This window comes from Diabrotica undecimpunctata, chromosome 4 (assembly GCF_040954645.1).
Source record: "Diabrotica undecimpunctata isolate CICGRU chromosome 4, icDiaUnde3, whole genome shotgun sequence".
NCBI lineage: Eukaryota > Metazoa > Arthropoda > Insecta > Coleoptera > Chrysomelidae > Diabrotica > Diabrotica undecimpunctata.
Window position 1 is genome coordinate 144758294 of NC_092806.1, and position 15862 is coordinate 144774155.

A 15862-nucleotide genomic window follows, 5' to 3' on the forward strand; every position below is an offset into this window, starting at 1 on the left:
TATTTAACCAACAAGTGTATTAATAAGGGCGATTAACAATTGAGATATATTAACGGGCGAGCGAAGCGAGTGCGTTAATGTTCGAGATTGTTAATCGCCATTTTAATTCACGAGTTCGTTACAAAACTTTTCCGTCGACCATATTTTTCAGAAATAAAAATATCTTAGTTATTTACTTAACGATAAATAATGACATACAATGATACACAGTACTTACAGCGGCTACTTCATTTTAAATAATTTGTTAGTGGGAATATAAATAGGTATGTTTGGTTGCCTACACCACAGGTAACTGCCAATCACAGAGCGTTAAATGTGGTTAAATTAATTTATGCAAACAATATATGTTGTGTTGCCTATAATAAAATCGTTCATTAATAGAAAATCATTCATTAATAGGGGTCATTAATCAATGATTTTGAGGGTGTTAAAATTGATCATAAATGGATGGTAGACGAAAATAAATAATGAATGTTTTTGTAGAAAATAAAGGAAGAAATGAAAGATACTCGTTATAAATGTTTACAAGTATATTGAGTGGTTCAAAGCAAAATCATATATGGTAAGTTAATACAATGATTTCTACAGACTAAATATATTTGAATTATGTTTGATAAGATTTATTTTAAATAACGTTTCAATTTTTAGGTTATCTTTGAAAATAATATTGAAGATATTATAATGAACTCAATGAAATGACAATGGTGTTAAAACAAGTAAATAATTATGGTGCTTCTGATTAAAGACAACCCAAAATAATTTCAAATTGAATAGGTATATTCAAAACTTATACTAACTTATACTTAAACTATTATTTTCATTATATGAGAATCTGTATTTAATACGATTATATTTTCTTTAAAAGTACACTGTGAGTTATTTGTGAACTGTTGAAAAACAAATTTTGTACAAAGTTTTCAAATAAAATCATATTTCCTGGTAGCAGGAATGTTGTACATTACTGGTGAACTTCCTTGGAATCAGGAAACAGCTAAATGTTATGTCTCTGGAACAACTTTGTTAATCCACACTGGTTTGCAGTTTTCCGAACCAATTTTTTATACTTTTTTTTACTTAAATGTTAGTTCTATATTTCACAAATGTGTTTAAATGGAGGATGAATGTTAAGAGTAAGTATGGCGATATATTTTTATATGGAATTTACAAAATTTTCCATATTTTGGAAATTTTGTGAAAGCAGTTTCTAAGAAAACGTGTACATCCTTACACTTTTCACAAATGACTCTCCTCAATTCCTGTAAATGCCCTGTTTTTATACCTTTTCCCCCTATGAAAATTAAACAAAATAAAGAATTCTTTCTTTGAAATTTTAAATGGACCGCGAATTTATTAATTTAAAATTTGATTCACGTGGATATGTTAGCAGACCAATACGAATTAAATTCCAGTGACGAAAATTACACTGATAATTTTAAAATACATAAAAACAACGTGGAAAAAAACGTATTGGGATTAGACGGACATGAGATTCACAACCTTAACGTTCCTTTTTCGCTCATAGAACTTACTGAAGCCTTAAACACTTCCAAAGATTCAAGCCCAGGACCAGACGGTATCCCCTTAGCATTTCTACTACATCTACCAGACAATGGAAAAAATTTATTACTATATAGACCTTTATAATTTTGTCTGGAGTAACCAGGTTTTCCCATCAACTTGGTCCGAAGCAATAATACTACCACTTCTTAAACCTGAGAAATCCCGGACATCACCTGAGTCATATCGACCAATATCTTTAACCAATATTATATGTAAAGTGTTAGAGAAAATTGTAAATAAAAGGCTGAGATGGTATTTAGAACAACAAAACCTCCTTATTCCATAACAAAGCGGATTTAGGCAAAATAGATCCACTATAGATAACCTAATAGACTTAGAGTCAGGAATACATGAAGCATTTGCAAATAAGCAAGATTGTATTGCAGTTTTTTTTGATATTAATAAAGCTTATGATACTGTCTGGCGATACAATATCATATCAAAATTGCATAATTGGAATATCAGAGGCAATATGTTAAAATTTATTTCCAATTTTCTTCATTCTCGCAGCTTCATAGTTCGATCAGACAGCGTTAACTCAGATAAAAAAGTTCAAAAGAACGGAGTACCACAAGGATCAGTTATAAGCTCAACCCTTTTTCTAATAGCCATAAACGACATACTTTAACAATGCTCACCGATTGTTAAAGGAAGATTATACGCTGATGACTTAGTTTTATTCGCCAAAGGAAAAAAACTCTACATCTATTCAAAAACATTTACATCAAACAATTAATCAGTTAGAATCATGGTCTAGGACTATCGGATTACAATTTTCACCAACAAAAACTAAATGTATTTTATTCAACGAAAAAATAACACTCTAACTCCACATCTAAAGCTATATAATCACACCCTTAGTTTCACAAAAGCCCACCTGGAAAAAACATACAGAAGAACTTAAAAAATCATGCCAAGCAGGACTAAATTTTATGAAAACTATTTCCAGCAAAAACTGGGGAGCAGATCAAAATACACTATTACATGTATATAAATCTTTAATTAGATCCAAACTCGACTATGGTGCGATAGTTTATTCATCAAGTAAAATATCAGTATTGAAAACATTAGAAACTGTTCAAAACACAGCTCTACGAATAGCTACAGGTGCGTTTCGAACGACACCAGTTGAAAGTTTACAATGCTTAACAGGAGAACCACCACTAAGTTTACGATGCAAATACCTTTCTCTCTCATATGCTTCTAAAATAGCTAGTAATCAAGAACACCCTACTTATACCAATACGTTCACAGATCGATTTCAAGACACTTTCTCTACAACAAGACTAGATCCACCATTTTACGAAAGAGTTAAAAGAAACCTTCATGACCTACATCTTAAATTTCCTGAAATTCTCCCAACAAATTGCCTAACTTCTCCACCTTGGTTAATACCAATTCCCAAGATCAATACTAACCTTAGTATATATAAAAAACGTGAGACTATAACAGACCTGATCAAACAATCATTCTTAACAGAAATGGAAACTTATAAAAATCACTATAAGATATACACTGACGCATCCAAATCTTCAGACGGTGTTGGTGCAGCAATCCTTACACCCAATACATCCTTAAAATTTAAATTCAAGCCCATTACTTCGTCATATACTGCGGAGTTGTTTGCAATATTACAAGCACTTATCCACATAAAAGAGTCGAAACAGTGCCCGTCTCTCATAATAACCGATTCACTAAGCTCACTTCACACTATCAAACGTTTATATACCAATAATCCAATTGCCTCACATATCAAATCAGAAATAGAGATTCTAAATAATAATAAGATCACTGTTGACTTTATGTTTGTTCCATCACATTCAGGTATACAAGGATATGAAGAAGCAGATGAACTAGCACGCTTAGCATCCTTCAGCCAGGACTCCGTTCTTATTAATGAGGTTTCTTCAGATGACTTTAAGTCAGAAATAAAACATAAAGTGTTAAGTGCGTGGCAAAATAAGTGGAGTGCATCACAAAATAAACTTAAGGAAATCAAACAATTAGTGAAACAGTGGCTCCAACCAACAGCGAATAGACAGGACCAAGTGAGAATAACACGTTTGCGACTAGGACACAGTAACTTTACACATAAACACCTCTTTACGCGAACTGTGCCGCCAATGTGTGAAAATTGTCAAGTAACACTCTCCGTGAAGCATATACTAACTCAGTGCAAAACATATGAAGCAGCAAGAAAGAGGCACACTATACCAAATAATATAAAGGAAGCCCTAGGAAAACACATGAACATTAAAAACACAATAAGTTATCTTAAAGACTCAGGACTGATCAATTATTGTAATTTTTTCTAACTTTACCTGTATTATATATTTAGGTCGCTAATAACCCTGGTGGTTACAGCGTAAATAAATAAAAAAAAAAAATTTGGTTCATTTTATTCACGTTACATTTAATAAAGTTTCCTGTTAACGTTGCAAATATCATTTTAATGTAGTTTTTGATATATCCAGAAATCGACACTAGCAAAACATAGGCCTTAAGTTTGGTTTTTAAGAGGTGTCTTTCAATGAACTGATACTTTTTGACAAGAATAGAGTTAATATCGAAATACCTGTTTAACAATGTGCCACACATTGTTAAATAGGTATTTTTATATTGATTAGGTCGAGTTATACTGTGCATCTGCACCTTGTTAACTGTGGTATTCAAAAAACAACACTTTAATATTTTGTTTACACGTTATTTGAATATGTATAAAAACTTTCTAAAAACAAACACTTAACAAACAGCAGGCACTTAATCCCGACGATTAATATTACAAATAAAAGTACCAAACTCGATTTAATAAATCTTTATAGTAAACTCTCGCCAAGAAAACAGTTATAATTAAACTAGACTGATTAGTCTATTAAAACTCAGCGGGGAGTTTTTTTTTTGAGACCATCAGGAAGCTGTAGTAGTTGGAATGTATTGATTGTTTTAACAAGCTTTTCTGCCATGTTATATTATTTATTATCATCATCTGTGAACCTTTACACTCAATATCCGGAAACGGTGACCTTCAAAATTTTTAGGTCAAAGCTTTCTTTACTTTCCTTTCTTGATTTTCCAAATCCCAGGTTTATATACCATGTAATATTTTTTAGTCCTTTCTTAATAAACGTTTAAAGCTGCCAATCAAAAAAATGCAAAAATATCTTTGGTTTCGATATTTTTTAGATAGGATTAAACCACAAATAATCAGATATAATCAAAATTATATTTTTTTCGAGGTTTCGATTTCGAATCTGGAAATAATATTAAAAAACCCTAAAATAGAAATTTTGGAACCTCCAGTTTGCTTTTGTTATGGCTAAACTATAAATTATATAAAAAAGTTAACACAACTGATGAAGTTCCCAATTTACATTATTTTCGATTATACAAGGTCAGTTATTACAGAGAAATGAACAAAAAGTGTGTTTTTTGAATAGAATACCCTGTATTATAAACCATTATTAAATTATTTTTTAAATATGAAGAGTTTGTATTAGGTTTCATAGGTCTAAAGTTAATAATTTTCGAAATATTTACACTTTTATGAAGGAAAACAGTAATATTTAAAGGGCTGTTTCAATACTTTAATAATTTTGACATCTAGCCATATAATATACAGCGTGATCAGTACTTTCAAAAAATAAATATTTTTTACCTAAATAATGGCGTTGTTTTCAGTTACATTGCCTTAACTGCGACGATATTGCTTGGTCGCAGTCGCAACTAAGCTAATTATTGGTCTAAGTGCCAAATTTGAACGTTCTGTAACCAACTCCGATAGTAGTGAAATCAATGCGCTGTTTCTATACTTCGCTGAATATTTTATATATCAGATTGGCTAATAATAATCATAAATTTCGTTTTGCTATCATTTATTTTGAAACCGTAAATGGTTATTACTGTTAAGTATAGGTTGGTACAATAGTATAGGTTGGCTACAGTGTACTTATGACTTACGTCAAACTCAACGAATATAATGATTGTATGCAAGACAAGATGGTTGTAATATGTTGTTCTAAATAAAAAAGACATAATCCATTAACAATATACTTATTTTATCATTTCTAAACTAAATATTAAAAAGGCTATGGGCTCAGCTGACTCCTTGACAAATAAGTAAAACAATTGAAAAGTCAACAATTTCCTATCCTTCAGGAGAGAATTTTAATAGTTGAAAGTTTCGTGTCAAGATCCTATTAAATGAATAGAAAGTATTACCAGTGATTAAAAGTTTAGACCCAACACAGAGAGAAAATTTTACAGACGACGATTCAAAGGCAAAATCCATTATAGTTCCATGTGTGACAGATAAACCAAAGAATATAGACGCTTATAGAAGCGCAGTTCAAATGGGCGATTTGGTTACGGTTTAAGAGGGTGACTGCATAAACTCACAGCGTGGTGCCGTGGCCGTCGGCTTAAAACTATCATGAAAATTTCATAATGATATATGTAGTTAGGGGGAAGTGGGAAAGGAGTGCGAACGGGTAACTTTGCATCTACGCCGAAACAAATTTCGATTTCATTGATTTGCAAACTTTTTTTTTTGTTGTCTTTTTTTTGTTTTTTCACAATAAAATCTTTATTGTCAATTTAAATTTTTAATTTTAAAACTTAAAAATGTATGATGTTTACAATATTCAAAGTATTTATTTTTTTAATTGTATAACTTTGAATTAAAAATTGGTTTGTTCCAACACAACGAAAAACCGTCACATAACTTTTTATTATACTGTTTTTCTGCCCAGAAATTAACGAAACATTTTTAAAAAATTTCAATTTAAAAAAAAAGTATTCAATGAAACTTTTTACTAAATTATGAAATTTTCCATTTCGCCAAAACTTCCAAACTTCCATTTCATCCATAATTTTTCAATAACAACAAAAAGCATTCCTGATTTATTTTTGAAATAACAAAATAAACTTTAACAGTACATTTTAATGAATAGTACCTATATGTGAAAGTTTTTACGCTGTATGGGTACTATTTAATCTTGTTTTAAAATAACAACTAGTAGTATCTTAAACATAATTTTCACAATGAATGAATATTGAATATGAAGCGTCTATATTCTTTGGATAAACATTTAGACATTATAAAAAAAGCAAAAACCGACAAAGAAATGATGAAAGCACTTGAAGACGTATTCGAAAGAAAAAGTATATTTACCAAGCTTACATTAAAAAACAAGCTATTGACTTTGAAGTGTAAAAGAGATCAAAAAGTGGCAAACCATTTTATAAATTTTAAGAAAATTAGACATGAGGAGGTCCTTAGACGGCTGAACCAAACAACACAACTGGTCAATATAATAAAGAAACGCAAGCTGGAATACTTCGGTCACATTATGAGACACCCTGAAAAATATGATCTTTTACATCTGATCGTTCAGGGAAAGATCTAAGGTAATCGTGGTCCTGGTAGAAGAAGAACATCATGGCTGAAAAATCTAAGGCAATGGTATGGAAAATCAACTACATCGTTATTTAGAGCTGTTGTCAATAAAGTCACGATAGCGAATATGGTGGCCAACATGATATCCAACGATAGATAACGGTCATGGAACTAGAAGAAGAAGAGTATGAAGCTGTAATTACCGCAATGGAAACATTAAACACTGAGGTAACTATGGGGTTCGTTAAATCTAGATTATTGGATGAAGAACTGAAGAAATTTGATTAAAAAAAATCACCTAATATGGGCAATGAGGCAGCATTCAAAGTAAGTGACATTAAATGCTTCAATGTGGTAAAATGGGCCATATATCATAAGAGTGTAGAAGCAGAACTTCTAACCGGAGTAGAGGAAGTAGTAGTTCCAGAAGACATGGATGTAGAAGTACCAATACAAATAGAAGTAACTCTGAGCGTGCAAGTTATGTAGAAGAATTAGGATTTATTGCGATAAATTTCATTAATGAAGTTGAAAACCAGAAAACGTCCAGTGGTGTTAATAGTGGTGAAGAAATGATCAAAATGAAGAGGCAGTTTATTCTCTAATAAAGTTGTTGATATTTCAACTGCAGAAGCTGAATATATAACTGCGGCTACTTCATCTCAAGAACTGATTTACTTAAAACGTATTTTATTTACCTTAAAGGTATTATATATTAATGTTCAGGGTAAATCAAAACTTTTAATGATAATTTGAGTACAATAGCAATATGTCAGTCTTTTGAAAACTTTAAACGTTCCAAGCACATTGACATTAAAGAGCATTATATGAAAGATTTAGTTTTAAAACGATTGATATGTATTGATTATATTTGCTCTGAAAATAATTTTGCAGATATATTGACAAAGTCTTTATCAAAAAAATGCCATCTAAGGTCTATGTCAATCGGTTCTTAACTGATGTAAAATTATTATAAGAATATTTTTGATTAATTAGATTTAAGCGATTTTTCCTCCCACGTAATGTATTAAAGTTCAAATCGAGGAGGAGTGTTAAGTATAGGTTGGTACAATAGTGTAGGTTGGCTACCGTGTACTTATGACTTACGTCAAAAGTCAACGACTATAATAATTGTAAGCAAGACAAGATGGTTGTAATATGTTGTTCTAAATAATAAAGAAATAATCCATTAATAATATACTTATTTTGTCATTTATAAACTAAATATTGAAAACAATAAATCGTTATTACTAGCATTGACTTTATCGACTAAAATTTGAAAATCTGTGAGTTATTAGTATTATTGTGTCGTCAATTTTGTTCCACTAAATTTAAAATACATATTTTTAAAAGAACCGGTAAATTTTATAGTTTACGAACAATAAAGCAGAGGCGGTAATAGTTATTTGTCACACCCAGTACCCCAACATCTTGTCTGTTACATAACCTAACAACGCAAGTAGTTCGATTCAACTCTCATAATATTAGTTCCTCGAAAATTTATTACTACCATCTTCCACAAATGGTCGGCGGTCGTTTATGATGTTGATTTATTTCTCGTGTGGTGTTGTTAGACTTCGAGATAATTCAGATCCGATAGATATTTATCGTTTTAATCACCGATTAAGATCTGCAGATATTCCTCTTTTGTTTAAAGATCGGGTATTACAACTTCTAATTGGTTTGCAAAAATGTTTACTATTTCTATCACTATTTTTCAATAGTTATGAAAGAAGGCATGAAAAATTTTTTAAGTAAACGCCAATAGATTTATCTCGTCAAGCAGCATTGTTAAGAAAGAAAAGTTTATTATGGGATTTAAAGGAAAATGTCCAATTAAAAAATAATATTGTTGTAGATTGTAGATAACGAATTGTAGTTTGTGCGATTCTAGTAGTTATCTGGCCAACGAACTCTACTTTGTCATTGATGTAATAATTGTAAATACCTACGTGTATTAAAATTCCGACAAAAAAACAAACTATGGGTGTTATAATTTGTTTTCTTGTCCATTGGATATATTTTGTTGTAAATAAGACGGGAGTCGTGGATGCCTTTCTGATTTAGTTTCAAAAAAAATTTCCAATCGAGTTATCGCAAAAAATTTTTGAGGAATCACATCGATGCCTCACTGTCCGAGCACTATAAAATTTTTGTCTCGACAGCGTATCATCAACGTGATGCCTCAAACTTGTTTATTTTTGTATAAAGCAACCAAAGTATTTGACGTTATATTTACATTTGACGAGTCATTCATTATTATGGACCATAGACCAAAAATGGCAAAATATAACGAACGCCATAGAAAGTGCCGCAGCGGAAACTATAGGAAAAGAAAGGAATAACAATAAGAAAAACCAGTGGCTTGACCAGGAATACGAACAAAGCTTGCATCAGAAAGCAATCAAGAGGCTAGAGTTACTAACACGCCCTACAGATGAGAACGGGAAAGACTACAACAGAGTAAGGACTCAAACGAGAAGACTTTTGAGAAGAATAAAGAAACAGTACCTAGAATCGCGAATACATCAACTGGATGAGGAATATAGACTGGTCAGTCTGGACAGTTTTATAAGGACCTAAAAACAATGAAGGGCAACACGACCAACAGCCCAAGATTTATAAAAGACGATGCAGGACAATTGCTCACAGACGACGATGAGATAAGCCGCCAATGGAGAAAGTATTTTGAGCAACTCTTAAATACAGAAAAACCCACAACGGCAGGGCAACAAAGACAGTACCAGTTAGCCGAATCTGAAATACCAGGGCCCACACTAGCTGAAGTAAAGTCCGCAATTTCGTCCCTAAAAAACCATAATGACCCAGGCCCAGACAAAGAAGAACGGTGGTTACGAAGAACCCAAGACCAAGCGTTAGACAAAACGTAACAATCAATGAATACAACTTTGAAGTCGTCAAAGAATTCAAATACCTGGAAGCGATCATAACATCTGAAAATAAATATGAAAAGGACGTGGCATCCAGGATAATTGCAGGAAACAGGGCATATTACTCATTAATGACCATACTTAAATCAAAATACTCTCAATACCAGCAAAAATAAGAGTGTACAAGACAATAATTCGTCCTACAATAACATATAGAAGCGAAACATGGACTCTGAACCAGCGGGAAACGACAAAATTACTGGTACTGAAAAGAAAGATACTGCGGACTATCTATGGGCCTTGCAGAGAAGAGACGACGGGAGAATGGAGAAGAAGACACAATAATGAACTTCAGGCAGTATATGGAGCTGAAAACATAGTACGCAACATTAAAGCAAACCGAATATGATGGACAGGCCACGCAGAAAGAGAGGGAAGGACGCAGTAGCCAGTGATCTACGCAAAATGGGAATACAGCAATGGGAAATAGCTGCTCAGGACCGACAATAATGGAGGCAAATAGTAAACGCGGCCAAGACTCACATAGAGTTGTAGAGCCAAATGATGATGATGAATCATTCATTATTCGGTGCTCTTTGCGTACGGGTATTGTGTAAGTATACAATAAAATATATTTTTTTAAGCCTTTCTCTCTTTAGGCCTCTCCTAGTTCTCGCCATTTATCTCTGTTGTTTATAAGACGTTTCCACATTGGTCCTGCAGTTCTTTTAATATCGTCGCTCCAGCGCATTTGCGGTCTTCCTCGTGCTCTTTTGGCTTCATATGGCCCCCAATTTCCGATTTCGTTATTCCATCGGCCATCCTTAAGAGGTTCGTTATGTCCAGCTCATTTCCATTTCAGTTTAGCTGCCTGTTCGACAGCATCTTTTACTTTTGTTCTATTACGAATGTCTTCATTGGTTTTATGGTCTTTGAGTGAGATATCCAGCATTTTGAATAAAATATTAGATTACACGAATTTTTTCGATGAGTTCCTACGAAAAGAACAGAAAACACTTGTAAGTTAATACAAAGAGCTTTTGTCAAACGAAGACGTAGGAATAGACGACCCATACGCAAATTCTGGATCATCAGATGATTAAATGCCCAGTGACATTAAAATCTCAGACTCTTTCGAAGAAATTCCTACGAAACTGGGAAAATTACATGGCATCAGTGAAGTGCCGGACGAACGCAATATTGCAGTGCCAGGGCATCGCAATATACCTGAAGTAAGGTAAGTTTTACTACATTTTATGTTAATTCTAGAAGGTCATTATTTCCTTTTAGGATGTCCTTATACAATAGGCAATAGAAACTGTAATTTTTAATTTTGCTGTTGTTCCAGAAGAAGATAAAGGGTAGAGTTCATATTTATTATGGAGCGAAGTTGACGCTTTTAAGTTGAAAAATTTTCCGCAGAATATTCAGAATGCTGGGATAAGACTGGAGTATTATAACAATGTTACAGAAACTCCTTATTTCTTTTACAAAATATGTGTGACTAGTACCTAACTTGATCAATTATACGTATACTTAATCAAACGAATTTACACGCAGGATAACAGGTCAACAGATAAATGGCCGACCTGTTATAGCCAAATCTAAATGTAAATGTTGGATACCAACTACTAGAAAAGAAATGGAAATATTCTTTGAGGTAACTATATGAATGGGTTTGCTAAAAGCACCATGATTAAGCGATTATTAGAGCAGACATTACTTATTTGTTACCAATATAAGGCACAAAAAGTCTAGAAATCGTTTTAAGCAATTACTTTTAACTATTTACTTCAACAATAATGAAACAGCGCAACAACCAAACTCCCCGGATTTTGATTTACATTACAAAATAGCTCCGTTGGTTCAAAACCTTATTTCTAGATTTTAGCAAATTGTTACTCCAGGAGAAAAAGTCTGTATTGACGAGACGATGGTGCCTTATCGTGGTCGCTTGAAATTCAAGCAATATATCAAAAATAAAAAACTCAAATATTCAGCACATTTATTTAAAATAGAAATACTTGAGAGTGATCTTTGTGAAGCCTGTAATAAAATCGGTGACCTGGACCACATATTTTTTGATTGTTTAAAATATAGAGCTCAATCTAATGAGTTTTTCAGGAAACTTTTAAAATTTAACATTGAAAGCCCATATAATATACTGCATCGTTTTGCTTTAGACAGAAAAGAAATTTACGATTGTTTGCTGTCTTTCGTCTGAACAACGAATATACAAATATATCCACCTTTGTTGATACCTGATGTCTTTCCTTAATGTATGTATACCTATCTGTCCGAGGCCTACCTTTTATCGTTTAGAAAAATGCCCTCATCGGCCCCCGGGCGAGAAGAGTGTAATCCCTGTGTAATCCTTGTATTGTATCTGTTTTTAAAAATGTGTGTCTGGCTGTGTGGGTATTTACCCTAAAGCCAATAACAAAAAAAACAGTACAGTACATTACAGTACACAGATCGAAAAGGTAGTCAGGGTGGTCAACGAGAAATCTGCAGGTGTGAATGATATATGCAGTAAACAAATAAAGCATCTAGGCCAAGGAGCAAAAAATTGGATCTTGCAATTTTATAACACGTGCTGTAAAACCTGCGAAATCCCAAAATCATGGACGAAGTCTAAAGTAATAGCCTTGTTAAAACCAGGAAAGGACCCAGAAAACCCCAGTGGCTACAGACCTATCTCGCTGTTGTGTCACTTTTTAAACTATACGAGAGACTCATACTCGCCAGAATAGAAAAGAATGTCGACAAGCACCTCATCACACAACAAGGAGGATTCAGGCCCGGCAAATCTTGCACCGGTCAAGTCCTCGTACTAACAGAACACATTGAAGAGGGCTTTGAAGAAAAACTTATAACAGAGGCTGCTTTCGTAGATTTGACAGCAGCCTATGACACAGTAAGGGACAAAACATTGCTCCGCAAATTATACGACACTCTCAATGATCACCATCTGGGTAAGGTCGTATATTCCTTACTGCAAAACAGACGTTTTTTAGTTATGCTGGAGGGTAAATCAGTAGGTGGAGAGTTCAAAAAAATAGCCTTCCACAGGGAAGTGTTTTAGCACCAATACTCTTCAATATACACACAAACGACCAACCTACACCGACCGAAACCAAGCACTGACACAGTAAGGCACAAAACATTGCTCCGCAAATTATACGACACTCCCAACGATCACCATCTGGGTAAGGTCGTATATTCCTTACTGCAAAACAGACGTTTTTTAGTTATGCTGGAGGGTAAATAAGTAGGTGGAGAGTTCAAAAAAATAGCTTTCCACAGGGAAGTGTTTTAGCACCAATGCTCTTCAATATATACACAAGCGACCAACCTACACCGACCGAAACCAAGCACTTCCTCTATGCTGACGATCTTGCAATATGTGCTCAAGGAAACAGTTTTGAAGAAGTGTAGAAGAAACTCAAAACTGCCTTAAAAATAATGACAGCGTACTACCTGCAGAATTCCCTGAGACCCAATCCCTCTAAAACCCAAGTCTGCGCTTTCCACCTTCGCGCAAAGGAGGCCAAGCGAAAACTCCAAATTGTGTGGAATGGTAATACATTAGAACACACAAACCAACCTATATATCTTGGAGTAACTCTGGACCGGTCCCTCACCTACAAACAACATTGCATAAAAACGAGAGGGAAAGTAACAACTAGGAACAGCATACTCAGAAAGCTAACGGGAAGTAAATGGGGCGCACGTCCTGGACTGTGTTTCTCAACTGCTGAATATGCGTGCCCCGTTTGGAGCAGATCTGCCCACACCAAACAAGTTGATACTGCGCTAAATGAGACATGCAGGATAGTAACGGGGTGCATGAAACCAACGCCACTTTCAAATCTATATAAACCAACGGGTTTTGCAAAACACTCAACACGCAGAGGCGTTGCAGACCACATAGAGAAAATTAAACAGATCGCGGACGAGCGGCCAGCCTTATACAAAGCTCGAACACCACGAAAGCGACTAAAATCTAGGAAAAGCTTTCTTGAAACAGTGCAGGATGAACCGCCTGAGTATTTTCCTCTTCCCCAGGTTCAATGGACCGGACTATGAATCGGATAAGAACGGGGGTCGCTCCAATAAAATCAAACATGGAAAATGGGGAAAAATCGACCAAGATGATGTGAACTGTGACTGTGGAGAAACACAGAATATGGAACATCTTCTTACATGCAGAAACTGTCCTCATCGATGTATCCTCGAAGATTTGTGGCTCGCCAACAAAGATGGAACAGACGTAGCCCAATACTGGGCCGAAATTTTATGAATGACATGTCTGGACACGATAAAGTAAGTAAAGGTTGGTCAAAATGCCTCTTTGGCTGTTGTTCTATCACTTATTGAAGGGTTGTTAGATATTGTTAGCTATTTTAGTTTATCATAGGGAATACGAAAGGAGCTTATAACGCTTGTCTTCTGTGAATCATTTTATTCCCGCAATGCGATATTTAAAAATATTGCTGCATTCCATGATGTGCTCGGTAGTATAAAGTTATTTTGTTTATTAGGAACCAGAATTTGTAAACAAAACATTAAGTAAATTCAATGAAAATCGCATTTAACAACACAAAAACACGCATTGGGTTTAATTTTTCTAACATAGGATAAACAAGTAAAATTTTAACACAGAGTAAAAATCTAACGTTAAAATTTTACTCTGGAGTAAAGTTATAACGTTAAAATTTTACTCTAGATTAAAAATTTAACGAGGTAAAAATTTTATCTTATACCGGCTTACTTCATGCTGTTAGACAGTGGGCAGTCAATACATGTAGACCAACCAGTGCCGGTTCTGCCGAGTTTTTAGTTTAGTGTGTAATAAATAGTGTAATTTTGAAGTACAGGATATTGAAAATAAAGTTGAATTTTTTTATGTTTTTCGTCGAAAAAATAGTAAATAAAATAATCAAAAAAACAAATAAATCGTAATGCTAATGAACAAAAATTTTCATTCAATTCAATTCAAAAAGTTTCGAAGAATTTTATCAAAAAAAACGGACACTAACGAATAGTGATGAGATGTGAATATTTTGTGGCAATTACCTTACTGTAGAGCTTGGTAAAAAATCTAGTGCAATGGCTTGATTGGTCCAAAAATTCCCTTTTTTTAAATTTTATGACACAAAAGGTGTTCCAAACTAAATAATACCTTCCTTCTTTTTTGACAATAAATCTTTCGATATAAATACTCATTGGAGTCAGAAATCTGACAAAATCTATGACATTTATGAATACTTAAATGAATGAGGTAACTGATCTAGTAGCATTTAAAACTGAGGCCCTGTATGTGAAAAATAAAAAATTTTAAGCAGAATAAATATTCTTCTACAGCTTTTACAAACTACAATAAGTCAAACTACTCACCTCTCTATTTTTATGTGGTTGCAGCAAAGTATCTCCTACAGGCGACTCTTCTTCGTCACTCAACGTGGAACAAGTCGAGCAATTAGATGACTTCCTGTATGGTTGGCACAATACGTAATCACCATCTAAACCACTCAGAGTCGAACCGCAAAAATTTAAATTGCTACACGAACTATGTAGGCTCGAATCCGGGGATATCGAGTTATCCCTACGACTGCGAATATATTCGATATCTTCCAACGTTAGCCCCATAATGTCGTCCGAATAATCACTAACCACGACTGACGGGGTACGCCAGTACCGATACCGCGGTTGATCTTCCGCCCCTCGCCCCTTCACTGAAAACAAAGAAACAATCAATTTCTTTCATTTAATAATTTATTTTAAACGATAATACATACAAAAATAATATTTAAGCAGGCCAAGCAATATTTCATCAAAGCTATTAAATATAGTCTAGATAGAATGAGCGCACTGGCTAAGCAAAATTATCTCATTCCATATTTTTGCACAATCTTACTTAAAATAGTCCCCTTACAACAAAAGTGCATGTTGCCCTGAGAAAGCGATGGTTAGAAATTGTTTAAACATTTTTTTTTAACAAATTAGTTATCAG

General features: G+C 33.8%; 1 protein-coding gene across 1 annotated transcript in view; it reads right to left on the bottom strand.

The window, feature by feature from the left end:
* Nucleotides 1–15517: 15517 nt before the first annotated feature.
* Nucleotides 15518–15862, bottom strand: part of LOC140438988 (uncharacterized) — a 141174-nt gene continuing 140829 nt past the window's right edge. The window contains exon 5 of the mRNA XM_072528624.1: nt 15518–15584. Coding sequence (XP_072384725.1) covers nt 15518–15584 — 67 coding nt within the window. The remainder of the gene's footprint in view (nt 15585–15862) is intronic.